Genomic DNA, 16,341 nt, shown 5'->3' with positions numbered 1-16,341 from the left:
AGGCAAGTTGTTGTTGTAGTCTGTCTATTTGATTATAAATAAATATATTAGCCTGAGTTTAAAATTCACCCTTCCAAAGCAAGTAAAATGGTATGGTATAAGAAAACTACATTTAATCCAATAAGAAGATTATTGGAAGCAAGGATAATTGTTAACTACTTTGGTCACACAATGCTCCAAAAGAAGATTCTATCAAAAAAAAGGTCCCAGTCTTGTATAAGGGTGGGTTTTTTGAGCACGGGGAGGAGTAGTTTTGTTCAGCGGAGTTTTGACTCCATAGCATGTGCCTTTTAATTGCCAGTAGGTTCCCCACCCGGAAGCCAGCCTGATCGATAGGATTGGATCCCTGTCGGTCGGGCAATGCTCCAAAGGAGGTCACAGGCCAGAAGCAGGTAGTAACCCTGTAGTTGGGTTAGCGGGAGCTAGTAGGAGGAGCTGGTACTGCAGGGTAGCTTGGGGAGCCGAGCGGAGGGGGAAGCAATCCTGCTCCTCCTGGCCCACAAGCAGTGCTGTAAAAGGTACTTACCTCTTCTATGAAGTAGTCCTCTCCTCCATTCAGCTACCGGGTTTCCCAAGGCCTGGGAATCTCGGCCAGCCAGGGTTAAACCTGGAAAACAGGTTAAATCTGAGGCACACAGCCACATTACAATATTTAAATGATCAACTGACCGTCAGGGAGCAGGTTGCCTTCTGCCCTGTCTCGGCTCCGTTAAAACTGGAGCTGGGCAGGTTGTGTTCAGGTTTGAGATTTTTAAAGTTTTAACATCCCACCCAACCCCAACCCACTCGTTTTTTTTTGTGGTTAAAACGACTACCAGCGTTTTCAGATATAGAGGGTAATATGTGCTTCCAGGAACAACTGTGAACTTGTAAAGAATGAAAAAAATCCTCTAAAGCCCTGAAATCCTAACAATCCCTTAATCACAAGTCTTCAGCTTGACGCAGTTGCATTTCTTTCATTCTGGAGCAGGGAGAGATGGGAAATGGTGGATGATGAGGAGAAGGGAGATGGTTAACAACATTTCTCTTCAATTCTGTAATTAGTTTTAATCAGTGCAGATCGCACGGTGGACCCTGAATCGCTGGGCATGGTTTGCTGATGGTGAACTCATGCCAGTGAAACCTCAACTACTGATCTGCATTCAATTCTACGTATAAATATTTCAACAGCATGGGAGTTGGAGGGAAGCAGCATAAACTCTTAGCCCTGTCATCCATGACAAGCATTTAAAGTTTTTCGTTGGCTCGACTGCATCCTACGAGCCACAGGAGTACAATCAAAAAGCCAACAATAATTCCCAATTGAGTGCTGGCAGCCAACATAAACACTGCAAACTATGTAATGTGTGGCCATTAGAGAATTCATTAGAATTGGACAAATGTAAAATGTGTTAATTCTTTCCAAACAAAAAAACACAACCATTTCTTATTTGATGTTTCGTTTTAAACCTAACTAATTCTGAGAGATTTGATGCAGTTGTTACAGGGGAATTGTGCTTTGATGATCCAACAGATTCAAAACATTTTCAGTATTTTTTTGTTCTCCCTCAATTCAACACAACAATTTCTACTCTTGGCCAGAAATGAAGGATTCCCATTTAAATCAGTCATATTGCAGACTACAGTAGAGCAGGTTGCTTGTATAGTTATGTACAGTCTCAAGGCAGCACACTTTTCATGGCTTGGACAGTTTGATAATTGTCCCTGAACTTCGACAAAGGAATATAAAGAGCCCTGTGTAAGTAGATTGATAGTCTTGCTGGGTTGATTCATTATCCTTTGTGGGGCTTTGCACAGGGCTGTTTCTGACTGTTCCACTCTTCTCTAATTGGGGATGATTGGGTACATGTGGGGATCAGCCTGGAAGCCTGAATATATTCGCTTATCATAATAGTCAATAAAACAAAACCAAGAAAAATATGCAAAAATCATTACTCTTTGTAAATTTACAAATGTATTTATATTTTCAAACTATTACCAAGTCAATAATGGAAAGCAAGAGAATTGTGAGTTGAACATTTAAAAACAAAATGCCAATTTCTCCTCTCCTGAAGGTGATGACAACAACAACTTGTATTTATGTAGTGTCTTTAAAGTAGTAAAATGCTCCAGGCGCTACGTCAAATGAAATGCTGACACTGGGTAACTTAAGGAGATATTCGGACAGGTAAACTAGGTTTTAAAGAGCGTTCTAAATGAGGCGAGAGAGAGATGGAGAGGCGAAGAGGTTTAGGGAGGGAATTCCAGGGCTTGGTGAGGCGCAGTTCCATTGGCTGTCAGCTCTCTGCTATCTTACCCAAGTAGCGATTTGTTATGTTGGAGTCTGTTGACAGGCTATTTGACCCAAGTGGAATCCCAGCCAAACATGATCTTTTTCCCATTTGAGCATGTTCCAGTAGGATGCAACCGGCTGTTTATTAGAAGTGGGGACTACAGATGAACTTTTTATTTTTCCTTCCCTGATTCAGAGATGCTGAGACCAATTATAAAGCTGCGATCAGTGCTCCAGCTGAGCATAACTAATTTTGCACTGACTTTAAATGAAGCCTAGGACCTTCCTGTCCCATATAGTAGGTTACAATAAACTGAACATTTCTAGGCATAATAATAGTTACAAGTTCACCATGCTACTATAAAACAGCACCTGCAAAGATTTTCAAACCAATAAAACTGTATGAGGGAATGTGCTTTGCTACACTGATAAATGTTGACATTTAATGGAGTCACATCAATGACACTGTATCGGATGGAACTAGAAATTCACCCACAAAAATGCATGCATCATTTATTGGTGCAGATCAGGTTTGATTGGTTTGGTGTTTCAAATGATATATCCTTGTGATATTGAGTGCAACACTGGAAACACACTACATCTGATATGACAAGATTAATGCTCATCATATTAACCTTTTGCTGCCATCCATCTTCTTTCTTGTAAATAAGAAGATGACAACGGAGAGTTTGACCGGGATTTTATCCGGCGACGGGGGTCGTGACCTCCGGCAAAAGTGCCGGCGAGAACCCTGTGTCGCTCCTTCTGTGGGAGGCCTGCTGAATCAAGTGCCAATTAGGCATTTAACTGGACAATGGCGGGCCTTCCATGGGATCAAGGACCATGGCAAGAGAAGTCCCACCCTCTTAGAGCGGCCAATCAGAGGCCGGCAAGTCTTTAACTGAGCAGCGCCATCACGGAGGCAGTGGTTGCTGCCGGTGGAGCACCCACCTGAGCCTCGGTGCAGCACATGACACAGGCCACAGGTAGGTCAGGGCGGGAGGAGTCTTGCGGGGTGGGGGTCGCAGAAGAGGGGGTGTGGGTGGGGTGTCAGCAGCAAGGGCAGTGGGTGGCTCTCAGCGGGCTACCCCGCTTCCCGATGCCAGGTCCCTCGTTCAGCCACTATTTGCCTATGAACAAGGAACTCCCCCACCAACACCCCCATCCTCCCATTCACAAGCCTTCCCGGCCCAGACTTAATTTTGGCAGAGGCGGGTAGGTGGTGGGGTGCCCCCGTCTCCAAACCCACCACGGGAAGAGTATAAAACTCCCCCCTTTGTCTCCATCATTGGTCATTTTTTGCCAAATTTCAGTCAGACAAATAGAGCCTTCCTGTGGTGAGAACAGAGGAGCGAGGAGAATAAGGGCTAGAAATTCGGTTGCCCTGTTTTTGGATGCGGAGGTAGTGATTCGTGGCCTGCCCGTACCCTTGCAGATTGCTGTGGCCAGATCAAAAACTTCATCTGCATGATTATAGTGTCTGGCTAAGCACATCCCATGCTGCTGCCTTCATCCTAACGATGCTGGAGGCCTCTGTGCTCAGCAGGGGAATCCAGTAGCATAGTTCACAATCATGTGGTAAAGACTTACTCCTTATTAAAGGGTGGCTACACACCTGAGTTGAAGACCACAGGAAAATCATTTGAGAAGACTGAGGGTGAAGAAGAATGGCAAAGTCGAGAAGGGAGAGGACTTTCAGATTTAGTGACGCTGCCTTGGAGGTTCCAGTGTCCAAGGTAGAGTAGAGAAGGGAAGACATGTTTCCTCAGGAGGAGGTGGGGGTAGCTAAACAGGAACCTCTCATGCACCAGCCTCAGAAGAGAATAGCAGCACGTTGCCAGGGAGGTCAATGCCCAGAGACTGGCCCCAAGGACATGGTAGCAGTGCCAGAAAAAGTACAATGACGTCACGTGGGTGGTCAAGGTGATTGAATACATTACATCTCATAACCACCACACTATGAACTTGTCACTCTGCTCAATGCACCAGACCCCTATCACTCACCCAGCAGCATTTCCCGGCACTCCGGTCTCATGCCTAACATTCACATACTGCAGCTCACTCACAGACACCTTCCAATTTAGCCAGCATCACATACACCTCTCAATGCCCCCACAGACCTCCAGCTCTTCAGCGATGGCAGGTCCATCACCCAAGTACAGTGCCACACAATCATAGACAGTCTGCCCTGTCTCTTGCACAAGGTCACACACTACACCAAGGAGACCCAGAAAACTGGAGGGGGTCTCCTTAACTCTATTCCCTGAGCTCCTGTGAGGAGATAGTGCTCCAAATCATGGCAGCGGAAGCAAGAAAGACTGTTGCATCCAAAGCTGTCCAGGATGATGTTAAGTGACTGCCTTATACCCGTTCCCAACTCCCTCTTCACCCTCCTCCTGAGATATGGCATCAAATGGAAGCTGCAGATGGTGTGACCATGGCCCTTCTGCTTTCCTCCCTTCCCACACCCCAACCTTCCCCTCCTGCTTTCAGATACCCTAGACCTGACACCTGGACAGTCTCAGCAGAGCCAGGAGGAAGAGCAGCAGCATCCCCACAACAGTAATGAGGAGGAACCATCATTTGATCTTACAATCCCAGCTACCAGCTCAGACACTGACATTCCATCAACTTTAGAAGCTAGCATAGAGTCAGGATGAGCACATGGTGAGTCACCAGGCACGAGTGTAGCCAGGCCAGCAGGAAAGGGTGGCTCGTGGTGCCAGATCACCCGAGGGTGAGGTCGCAGATGTGTTCTGCTGCAGGGGCCTCAGATGAGGACTTCGATGGGGCAGCATACAGGGGAACACTGATGAGGATGCACATAGAGATGCTTGCCCTGTCAGGCCTCCCAAATAGTCTCCTGTTACTGTCTAGGAGCGTGGAGGAGTCCAGCTCCAATGTGGCAAAGGGCATTGTTCAGAACTTGGTGCCCATCCTTTCCAGTGTGGAGGTGGTGGCCATCCCCATTGCAGCACTGACAGACAGACCCATTATAGAACATCTGCTGGCGGTTTTCTCAGCTTCTACTGAAGCACAGGGAGAATCCTCCTGACGTCTCAGTGCTGCGGTGGAAGTTTAGACTGAGGTCATGAGATCCATGGTTGCTGCAATACAGACTCATGAGTGTGGATCTCAGCGCTCAAAGGGGCATGCAGGCTCTCCGCAATCTGTGCTCCAACAGATTACTAAGATTGCTGAGGTGGCAGGCTGTGGGAGTGGCAGTAGTTCCATCAAGGACAAACCTGCTGTCCTCTCTCAGGATGACAGTATTTGTGCTCCCACCACTACCACTCCACTAGTGCCCTTGATGTTGCCTCTCTGTGAGTCAGCTGAGACTGCTGCCTCCTACGCTGAGGTGGTACAGTCCAAAGCCAGGCCTTCTAGTCCCAGAAATGAGGGCAGAAAGTGCTGGAAATATTCAGAAGGTCTGGCAGCATCTGTGTAGAAAGAAACAGAGTTAACGTTTCAGGTCTGTGACCTTTCATCAGAACTGGCAAAAGTTGTATGTTTAAAGCAGAGATTGACAGATTTCTAAATACAAATGACATAAGGGGATATGAGGATAGTGAGGGAAAACGGCATTGAAGTGGATGATCAGCCATGATTGCACTGAATGGCACAACAGGCTCGACAGACTGAATGGCCTACTTCTGCTCCTATGTTCCTATAAGTTAGAAATGTGCCAGTCTTTCAGCAAGCAAAAAGGGAAAGGGGGGAAGAAGAACAAGAAGGAAGGACTGTAATAGGACAGAGGGGGAAGAGATTAAATGACAGAGATGTCATGGAACAGAATGCAAATGGAATGCTAAATAGTTGTAGCAAAAGACAAAGCATGAATCTAGAGAGAATGTTAATGGCAAAATAATGAACAGCTCTGTCCAAAAGCTAAAACATGAAAAATAAGTTTAAGACTAGCACATGGTTAAAAAAAATAATAAAGAAGAAAATATATTTATTAAAAAAAACAAAAAATAATGGGGCTCATAGTCTGAAATTATTGAACTCAATATTGAGTCTAGAAGGCTGTAGAGTGCCTAATCAGAAGAGCTGCTCAAGGGTGAGTCTCCCCCAGTGAAAGTCAGCAGCCTTCCACCAGCCATGCAGCAGCCAGTCGGGTAGCACTGGATGGGAGCAAGAGGACAGGCACAGACACCCAGAATGCAGGCACTAGGGGACTGCACAAGGCTGAATTGCTTATTGTTGTTTGTATAATTACATGTGCTGTTGGGTAAAGATATTTTGTAAAGGTTTTTGTCAGTGGCATTTATTACTGCATGTTGGCCGAGAGCACCTTGTGATGAGGAATCTGAAATGGAAATGTTGGTGGTGAATGGTGGGTCCATGTTGGAATGGGAAAGCTGTTTCAGTGGAAGGGGAGCCTCACAATTCACTCTCTCACAGTCCGTCCAGTTACTATGGGTCTTGGATGCTTCCACCCTGCCTCCTCTTGTTCCTCTTCCTCTCCCTCCCTCCTCACAGAGCTTCCCTTCTCTGCCTCTTCCATTCCATTTTCTGGTTATGTTGCAGTCCAGATGGCACTGCAACAACTGCCCCCATACCTTGGTCAGGTACTCCTCTCTGCTCCTTGGCTATATTCAGAACTGGCAAAAAGAAAATCATCTCCAAGAACCCAGCACAGTGCTTCCACTAACTCTGCCTAAGCAAAAGCTACTCAAAAGCACCTCCCTGCAACTTGTGGAGTGGCTGTTTAATTAGCACTGGTTCAGACCCCTGGTCTTTGATGAGTGATATATGAATTTATTGCCCAGATCTGGAATCCCGGTGTCATATCACCCGGTTGGGTTGTGTGACATCAGGATAGTGCCAATTCAAAGCCTTCCAGCGTACGCAGGAGTTCACCTGCATGTGCACTTCTCCTGCTGCAATGCTGCACGGACCGCACAGGAAGTGGCTAGCAGTGCAGGGTACACAACAAAAGCAGCCCTCGGCCACTGTAGTGCTGCTTGAGGTGGTGCTATGCAAGGTAGTTTTCAGCCAAATCGCTTCCTGTGCTCTAAACATGCTACACTTGGATAGGATATGGGTTTGCACCTGCAGTTTCCCAAATTCCTATACAATTCATGTTTTTAATTTTCTTTTCTTCTTGCAAGAATGAACAACTCTTTATGACTGCTGTCTGTCTGACTACCCTATGGAAAGAAATCAACTCAGTATTTGCCACACTTCATTTTTGCCAAACAAAATCCCTGAGGTCAATTCACCCTTTTGGATTCCCCCCACCCTGCAGCCAGCGATCCTGCTCTCCACCTCAAAGTCTCTTGACATCTGTGAATCCAACCTAGCTTAGCCTTTCGAGTTCTGGCAGGCTTCACTGACCAGCTCTGTTTCCCATTATATGTGGAAATGGTGTATGAAATTGTAAATCCAAGCCATTTCTTTGACTGATTACATCTGACTGCTCAACTCCAAGACCCCAATTCTTGCAGTTGTTTGCGGTATCTCAATTTGAGCCAGCCACTCACCAACACATGTTTTCCCATCTGAGTGCAGGGCAAATTTCAGATGGCATCCACATTTCGGGCCTTGATCAGTATCATCACACGTGTGCTGGCACCCTCCGTTTCCATAGTTACACGTCACTACAGAGAGAAAATACATTATCAAGTCTCGATAAATGCTAGAGGGTAACATCAAGTGACCCCCAGCCTCACAAATGTGTCAAAGAACATATTTTGAGATCCTTATCTAACCACAGCAGGGAACTATCGCCTTTTATGGTTGGGAAGCAGACTATCTCGGGAATGTTTCTTTTGTTGGTTTATTTTGTTTTCCATAAAAAATGCTACTAGTTAGAAAGAAATGTGATATAATCTGATTTTGTTTGTTTATTTTGTTTTCCACAAAAAAAATTGCTACTAGTTTAAAAAATTGTGATATAATCAGGACCACATTCTCCATCAATTAAAAGAAAAACAGTCCAATGAAATTTTGCCAGAGACAAATTTTTGGAATGCTGAACTACTTGCGAGGAACACCATAGTTTAATATAATGCTTTATCCTCTGTCTTTCTGTGGCCAAGGCTACTACATTCCCAAAATGTCAAAATTGCAATTCAGCAACAAGGTACCAGGGCTTTTAAATCCCTAAATTTGAATCACGTTTCACCCTTTTCCTTATCGTCGGTGCTTGAACCATGCAACATCCCACAGCCCAAAGGGACAGGCAAATGACCTGCTTTCATGATTTCAATGTAGGCAAATGTGAAGTCATCCACTTTGGACCTAAAAAGAATAGAACAGAATACTTTCTACATGGTGAAAAGCTAGAAACAATGGAGGTCCAAAGAAACATAGATCATTAAAATATCATGAACAGGGATAGAAAATAATCAAAAGGGCGAATGGAATTCTGACCTTTATATCTAGAGGACTAGAATATAAGGGGGTAGGAATCATTCTTCAGCTACAAAGCAGTTCTGGACACCACACCTTAGGAAGGCGATATTGGTTTTGGAGAGAGTGCAGCGTAAAATGACCAGAATGATACCAGGGCTCCAAAGGTTAGATTACGAGGAGAGATTACACAAACTAGGGTTGTATTCCCTGGAATTTAGAAGGTTAAGGTGTGATTTGAAGTTTTCAAGTTATTAAGAGGAACAGATAGGGTAGATAGAGAGAAACTATTTGTTGGGGAGTTAGGGCGAGGGGACAAAGTCTAGAAATTAGAGGCATACCTTTCAGGAGCGAAATTAGGAAACACTTCTATACACAAAGGGTGTTAGAAGTTTATAATTCTCTTCCACAAACTGCAATTGGATCAATTGTTACTTTTAGATCTGAGATTGGTTGATCTTTGTTAACCAAATGTTTTAAGGGATACGGGGCAAAGCCAGGTATATGGAGTTAGGTTGCAGATCAGCCATGATCTAATTGATTGGCAGAACAGGCTTGAGGGGCTAAATGGCCTCCTTGTGTTCCTATGTTCTGCTGACTGCCTCCCATACCACCCAGTACTGGAAGGAGCTGCAGGGATCAACATATGGTTCATCATTGTGTGGCACTATAACACCCTGCAGTTTCATCTTTCACTTTAAGTTTGCTCAAGGTTTATGAGAGTCTTCTGTCTTCAGGGTATCATCTTTTTTTTAAAATGTTTAAATGGAGCAAAGAGTTTTGCAGAAACTGCAGCTCTTTTTTTTTTTACAAAGGGTCTAAGGTGGAAAGCAGAACTGAAATGAGTTGGAGAGAAGATGAGACAAATCAATACTACCGGTTAGGCTGTGGCTGAGGCAATGGTCGGCCTTTGGTACGTCCCATGCTCTGTTAATGTCCAGCTGCAACTTTCTGGCGAGATGTTAAGAAAAGGCCAGAGGAGAGGGAAGAGGTCAGGTGGGGAGTCCATGCTGATTTTGCATGTCAGCTGGTGTGAGAGGCATTGGTAGAGTTTTGAGGGCATTTACCTCCCCTCCTCAATCGCGGCCCTCAAACATGAAGGAGAAGATTGGCTTGGAAAGGAATTGCGAAGGATAAGAAATCTGTGGTAAAAGCAGTTTGTGTTGTCTTATGGGACAGTGACATGTTCCTTCTGAAAAAAGAACTATGTTTGGTGAAATTTGTTATCTGTTTAAATTCTCTTGTTTGGGGTGGGGGAGGAAACCTAAAAACATAGTTTGTCCCTATAAAGCTGATATATCTCTAACTCCTCAACATGTGCTTTTAAACCTGCATTGCATTATGAATTATCACCTCTCCCCCCCATTCCCAATCCCCTACTGTTCCACTATTGGATGCAGATTTTGTTTACGGAAGGGAATCACAGTGGGGTCAGTATTTGTATTTTTCGATACTTATGGCTCCTGTTCGTTATAACCCGGCAGCACCTTGCTTTGCCCAGCCAATAACAATATAGTAATACCAGACAAGAGGATCAGAGGACATGCTGGTAAGGCCTAGTTACCATTTGGTAATTTAGAAAAATACTCCCTTCCCCACCCATCTCCCACAATCCCCAATGACTGCAGACAATTAAGACTTGCAGCTGTTTTGTATCATAGATTGGCCATGGGGGAACAGATGTTATCTTTACAAATATCTACCAGATAATTTCAATTGTAAAAAATGAAGATGTTTGAATGTACAGCAGTCTGTCACCATGGGTGAAGATAGGGCCTACACCTGAAACATTAACCTTTATCAAAACTCCCTGTCTTTTCTCTGCACAGATCATGATTGACCTGCAGTGCATTTCCAGAAATTTCTGTTCTTATTTTGGTAACAGACGCCGGCAGTTTTTACTTTTTATCTCATGTTATTTATTAGTTTTCATAACAATGCTGCAAGACATGAGCCAAAATGTATATTATAAAAAGAATTCTTAATAAACTGCATACGAGACTCAAGTTGGCTAGTAATGGTGGAAAGATTTTACACAAGAACAGGAGGAATCATTCAGCCCTCAACCAATTGACTTAGATCATGGTTGATTGTATCTCCACTCCATTTATTCACCTTTAATCCCTATTGCTTATCTAACAAAAAGCTATCATAACAACAATAACAACCTGGATCTATATAGCACCTTTAATAGTGTAAAATTTCTCAAAGTGCTTCATAGAAGTGTTATCAATCAAGATTTGACAGTGAACCACATAAAAGGATATTAGAACAGTTGACCAAAGGCTTAGTCAGAAAGGTAGGTTTTTTGGAGGAAAGAGAGGTGGAGAGGGTCAGGGAGGGAATTCCAGAGCTTAGGACCTTGGCAGCAGAAGGTACGACCCACAATGGTGGAGTGATTAAAATCAGGAATGAGCAAGAGACCAGAATTTGGCTCTATCATCTCAGTCTTGGAAATTTCAATTAACCCTCAGCATCCACAGCCTTTTGGGGAAAAGGGTTCCAGATTTCTATTATCCTTTGCAAAAGTTACACCCTTGTTCAAAAAAGGGTGTAAAGATAAGCCCAGCAACTACAGGCCAGTCAGTTTAACTTCGATGATGGGAAAACTTCCAGAAAAAATAATTCGGGACAAAATAAATAGTCAATGGACAAATGCAAGTTAGTTAAGGAAAGCCAGCATGGATTCCTGAAGGGAAAATCATGCTTAACTAACTTGCCGGAGTTTTTTGAGGAGATCACAGAGAGGGTTGATGAAGGCAATGCTGTTGTGTGGCGTACATGGACTTTCAAAAGGTGTTTGATACAGTACCACACAACTGTATGTTGTGAGCTCATGGAATAAAAGGGATGGTAGCAACATGGATATGAAATTGGCCGAGTGACAGGAAACAAAGAGTAGTGGTTAATGGATGTTTTTCGGGCTGGAGGAAGGTTTGTAGTGGAGTTCCCCAGGAGTCAGTGTTGGGATCCTTGCTTTTCCTGATATAGATTAATGACCTAGACCTTGATGTACAGGGCACAATTTCAAAGTTTGCAGATGATACGAAACTTGGAAACATTGTGAACTGTGAGGAGGATAGTGTAGAACTTCAAAAGGACATAGACAAGTTGGTGGAATGGGCAGGCAGGTGGCAGATAAAGTTCAACGCAGAGAAATGTGAAGTGATTCATTTTGTTAGGAAGAACATGGGGAGATAATTTAGAATAAAGGGTACAATTCTAAAGGGGGTACAGGAGCAGAGGGACCTAGTTGCATATGTGCATAGGTCATTGAAGGTGGTAGGACAGATTGAGAGTGCAGTTAATAAAGCATTTGCTTTCCTGGACTTTATTAATAGGGGCATAGAGTACAAGAGCAAGGAAGTTATGTTGAACTTGTATAAGACACTAGTTCGTCCTCAGCTGAGTATTGCGTCCAATTCTGGGTGCCGCACTTGAGGAAAGACGTGAGGGCATAGGAGAGGGTACAGAAAAGATTCACGAGAATGGTTCCATGGTCTCACGAATTTAATTGAGCTTTTTGAGGAGGTGACCAAGAGGATTGACGAGGGCAGGGCGATGGACGTTGTCTACATGGACTTTAACAAGGACTTTGACAAGGTCCCGCATGGTAGGCTGGTCCAGAAGGTTCGAACACATGGGATCCAGGGTGAGCTAGCAAACTGGTTACAAAATTGGCTTGGTGATAGGAAGCAGAGGGTGGTAGTGGAGGGTTGTTTTTCAGATTGGAGGCCAGTGACCAGAGGTATGCCGCAGGGATCAGTGCTGGGCCCTCTGTTGTTTGTCATATATATTAATGACTTGGATGTGAATGTAGGGGGCATGATTAGTAAGTTTGCAGTGACACCAAAATTGGTGGTATAGTGGACAGTGAAAAAGGTTACAACAGGATATAGATCAACTGGGAAAGTGGGCAAAGGATTGGCAAATGGAATTTAACGCAGACAAGTGTAAAGTAATGCATTTTAGGAAGTTAAACCAGGGCAGGACATATACAGTGAATGGCAGGGCCCTGGGGAGTGTTGTTGAGCAGAGAGACCTTGGGGTGCAAGTACATAGTTCCTTGAAAGTGGCAACACAGGTAGACAGGGTGGTGAAGAAGGCGTATGGCATGCTTGCCTTCATCGGCTGAGGCATTGAGTACAAGAGTTGGGACGTCATGTTACAGTTGTACATAACGTTGGTTAGGGCGCATTTGGAGTAATGTGTGCAGTTCTGGTCGCCGCACTACAGAAAAGATGTGATTAAGCTAGAGAGGGTGCAGAAAAGATTCACAAGGATGTTGCCTGGTTTGGAGGGCTTGAGTTATAAAGAGAAATTGGATAGGCTGGGTCTGTTTTCCCTGGAGCGAAGGAGGCTGAGAGGGGACATGATAGAGGTATATAAAATTATGATTGGCATAGATAAGGTAGATAGCCAGAGTCTGTTTCCCAAGGTAGGGGTGACTAAAACCAGAGGGCATAGATTTAAGGAGAGAGGGAGGAGGTTTAAAGGAGATCAAAGGGGTAAATTTTCACACAAAGAATAGTGGGTATCTGGAATGAGCTGCCTGAAGAGGTGGTGGAGGCAGGAACAGTAGCGACATTTAAGAGGCATCTGGGCAGGTACTCGAATGAGCAAGGCATAGAGGGATATGGAATTAATGCAGGCAGGTGGGATTAGTATAGATAGGCATTATGGTCGGCATGGATGTGGTGGGCCGAAGGGCCTGTTTCTATGCTGTACGACTCTATTACTATGAGGAATTTCAGTTATGAAGATAGATTGGTGAAGTTAAAACTGTTTTCCTTGGAGAAGAGAAGGCTGAGAGGTGATTTTTTTTTTTTAAGAGGTATTCAAAATCACAAGGGGTCTGGACAGAGTAGATAGAGAGAAACTGTTCCCACTTGTCAAAGGATTGAGAATGAGAGGGCACAGATTTAAAGTATTTGGTAAGAGAAGCAAAAGTGACATGAGGAACATTTTTTTCATGCAGCAAGTGGTTAAGATCTGGAATGCACTGCCTGAAAATGTGGTGGAGGCAGGTTCAATTGAAGCATTCAAAAGGGAATTAGAGAGTTATATGAACAGGAAGAATGTGCAGGGCTATGGGGAGAAGGCGAGGGAATGGAACTGAGGACGTTGCTCTTTCAGAGAGCCAGTGCGGACACGATGGGCCAAGTGGCCTCCTTCTGTGCTGTAACGATTCTATGATTCTTTGTATGAAAAGGTGCTTTCTGATTTCACACTTAAATGGCCCAAATCTAATTTTAAGATTATGTCCTTTTGTTCTGGATCCTTCACCAGAGGAAATAATCCCTTAATCATTTTAAACACCTTGACAAGATCACCCCGATCCTTCTAAACTCAAGGAAATACAAGCCAAGTTTATGCAACCTGTCCTTATAACACTTGAAGCAGGGGTCAGCAACCTATCCATATATGGACACCAGTGTCCGTGGTAAAAATTTTGAGGTCTGTGACTGGTAACTTCAGGGATGAGAAATTCCCATTGGTTTCTTCTGCTAGACCAGTCCAACTTTTAAAAAATCGCAGCCGCAGTTTCACAGCTGACAGATGCTTAGAGCAGAGACAGCACTTCCGAACCTCGGACACAGTGGGGTTTTTCCAGTGGCTTCTATTTTTTTTAAAAGCCCGCCGGAAAAACCCGAACTTGTCTAAGGTTCAGAAGCGCTGTCTCTGCTCTAAGCACCTGTCAGCTGTGAAACTGACAGCTGCGATTATTTTTAAACAACAGACCAACCACAAAGCGGCTCAGCTGAGATTCTTGCTCTGTGCAACTGGCAGAGAAAGAGAGAGAGAGAGAGAAAGGGGGAGAGAGAGAGAGACAGGGAGAGAGGGGGGCAGAGGGAGAAAAAGAGAGGGGCAGAGAGAGAGAGGGAGAGGGGGACGGGGGAGAGAGAGGGGACAGAGAGAGTGGGTTGAGAGAGGGAGAGAGTGAGGGGGCAGGGAGAGAGGGGGAGAGTGAGAGAGAGTCGGGTAGAGGAAGAGAGAGAGGGACAGAGAGAAAGAGAGGGGGGGCTGAGAGAGATGGGGCAGAGAGGGGGGGGGAGACAGAGAGAGAGAGAGTTGGGTAGAGGGAGAGAGAGGGACAGAGAGAGAGACAGAGAGAGAGAGATGGGAACAGAGAGAGAGAGGAGGGACAACACAGTGGGACAACACAGAGATGGATGGTAGAGCGAGACAGAGAGAAAGACACACAAAGAAACAGAGAGACTTGGGAGAGAGAGCAATCAAGATCACCGCTGACAGATGGACATCTACCTGGAATACTCCGTATTGCTACAAGAAGTATGCGGGCAAACACTGACTAATTGTGCAAGCAAACAAATTCCAGGCAAGTCAGTAAATCAGTGTCCAACATAGTGACAAAAAAAACAGCCAATAAATTAATCTTCTCATTTAAAGCTTCTTCACGAAAATGTACATTTGTTGTTGTTTTGATTAATAGTAAGATAAACTTTTAATGCCTTTATCTTTCTGAAATTGTCTCACCAGCCCCTTATGTAAGACAAAAATTGTAATGTGACCAGCCCCCCACGCGAAAAGGTTGGACACCCGCTGCTCAAGCCTTTAACCTTGTGTTCTAAAATAACCTAGCCGTTAGGTTATTTTAAAACACAAGTTTATAGCTTGTGTTATGTAAACACATTTTAAAATGGCAAAAGTCATTTAGGGAAAGTCTTGATTTCTGTGCACTGGCACGCATTACTTTCACCTGGGACACAAGCTCAGTGGCATGTTGAAGGTTGCTGGTGCTGGGGGTTTACTTCTATACAAATGTCGCAATTCCGCTGCTATTTGGAATCACATTTTTCCAGAATTTGTATTGAGGGAAAACAGGCAAGAAAATCCAAGGAATCTCCAGAAGTCAGCAGTGTATGTTCCTCATGAATACAAGAGTATGGTGTATTGGGGCTGAGTGATATTGGCAAAAACAGGATGCTGCTGATCCATATACAATTGTTAGTAAATACAATGTAATGGATAGCTTTAATAAACCTTAATCTAAGATAAACCTTCTATGAGTTCTTAACAAAATCTATACTGCATTTGCAGTTTTAAAAACTGTCAGGGAAGACACAGTAAAAAAAATGTATGATGTTTCAATGATCGTGTTAGAAACGGTCATTAACTGATTTTTTTTTGCTGAGAACGGGATTAAAAGACAAATTTTAAAAATATGTCAAAGATCAGTAACTGCAATGTGCATCATTTACTATCCAGTTTGAGGGCAGATAACCTGAGTGGCCAATGTCATTTGAAAGTTGTCTGTATCATATAATTACATTACGTTATAAGTGCACATTTGCGAACAGGTAAGATATTTGGCTTGGACATAAATTGATTAGTCAGGAGTACAATCTTACAGAAAGGGACCAAACATTTTGTAGCTGAACAGTAACAAATGCTCAACTTTTTACAGAGCAGCTTTTTGTTAACAATTATCTTGTCAGAGGTGTATTGGAATCAATTGTGATAGACTGAGATATAGACGTGAATTTCAGAGAATCGCTTTATTGGAGGAACTGAACTTATTTGTAATTGTGTTTATCTAATTTTGTTGCTAGCTTTCGTGAGCAAATGGCATTTTGTCCTTGAGAGATTCTGATGTTTCTGTATTTCAGAATCCAAGACCTAGTTTAACAGCCTGTCAAGATGAATAAACTAGTCTTAGCTAATTACCCTTAATCTCTCTGTCCCTTCCT

At 43.8% G+C, this 16,341-nt stretch overlaps 1 protein-coding gene across 2 annotated transcripts in view; it reads right to left on the bottom strand.

Annotated features, from left to right (window-relative positions):
- Positions 1–16,341, bottom strand: part of LOC137383822 (signal peptide, CUB and EGF-like domain-containing protein 3) — a 424,809-nt gene that overhangs the window by 130,648 nt on the left and 277,820 nt on the right. For both annotated transcript variants that reach the window (XM_068057091.1, XM_068057092.1), the window contains one exon: positions 7,759–7,875. In XM_068057091.1, the coding sequence (XP_067913192.1) occupies positions 7,759–7,875 (117 nt within the window). The remainder of the gene's footprint in view (positions 1–7,758; positions 7,876–16,341) is intronic.

Source organism: Heterodontus francisci, chromosome 25 (genome assembly GCF_036365525.1).
Source record: "Heterodontus francisci isolate sHetFra1 chromosome 25, sHetFra1.hap1, whole genome shotgun sequence".
NCBI lineage: Eukaryota > Metazoa > Chordata > Chondrichthyes > Heterodontiformes > Heterodontidae > Heterodontus > Heterodontus francisci.
This window is presented reverse-complemented; position numbering and strand designations above follow the sequence as displayed.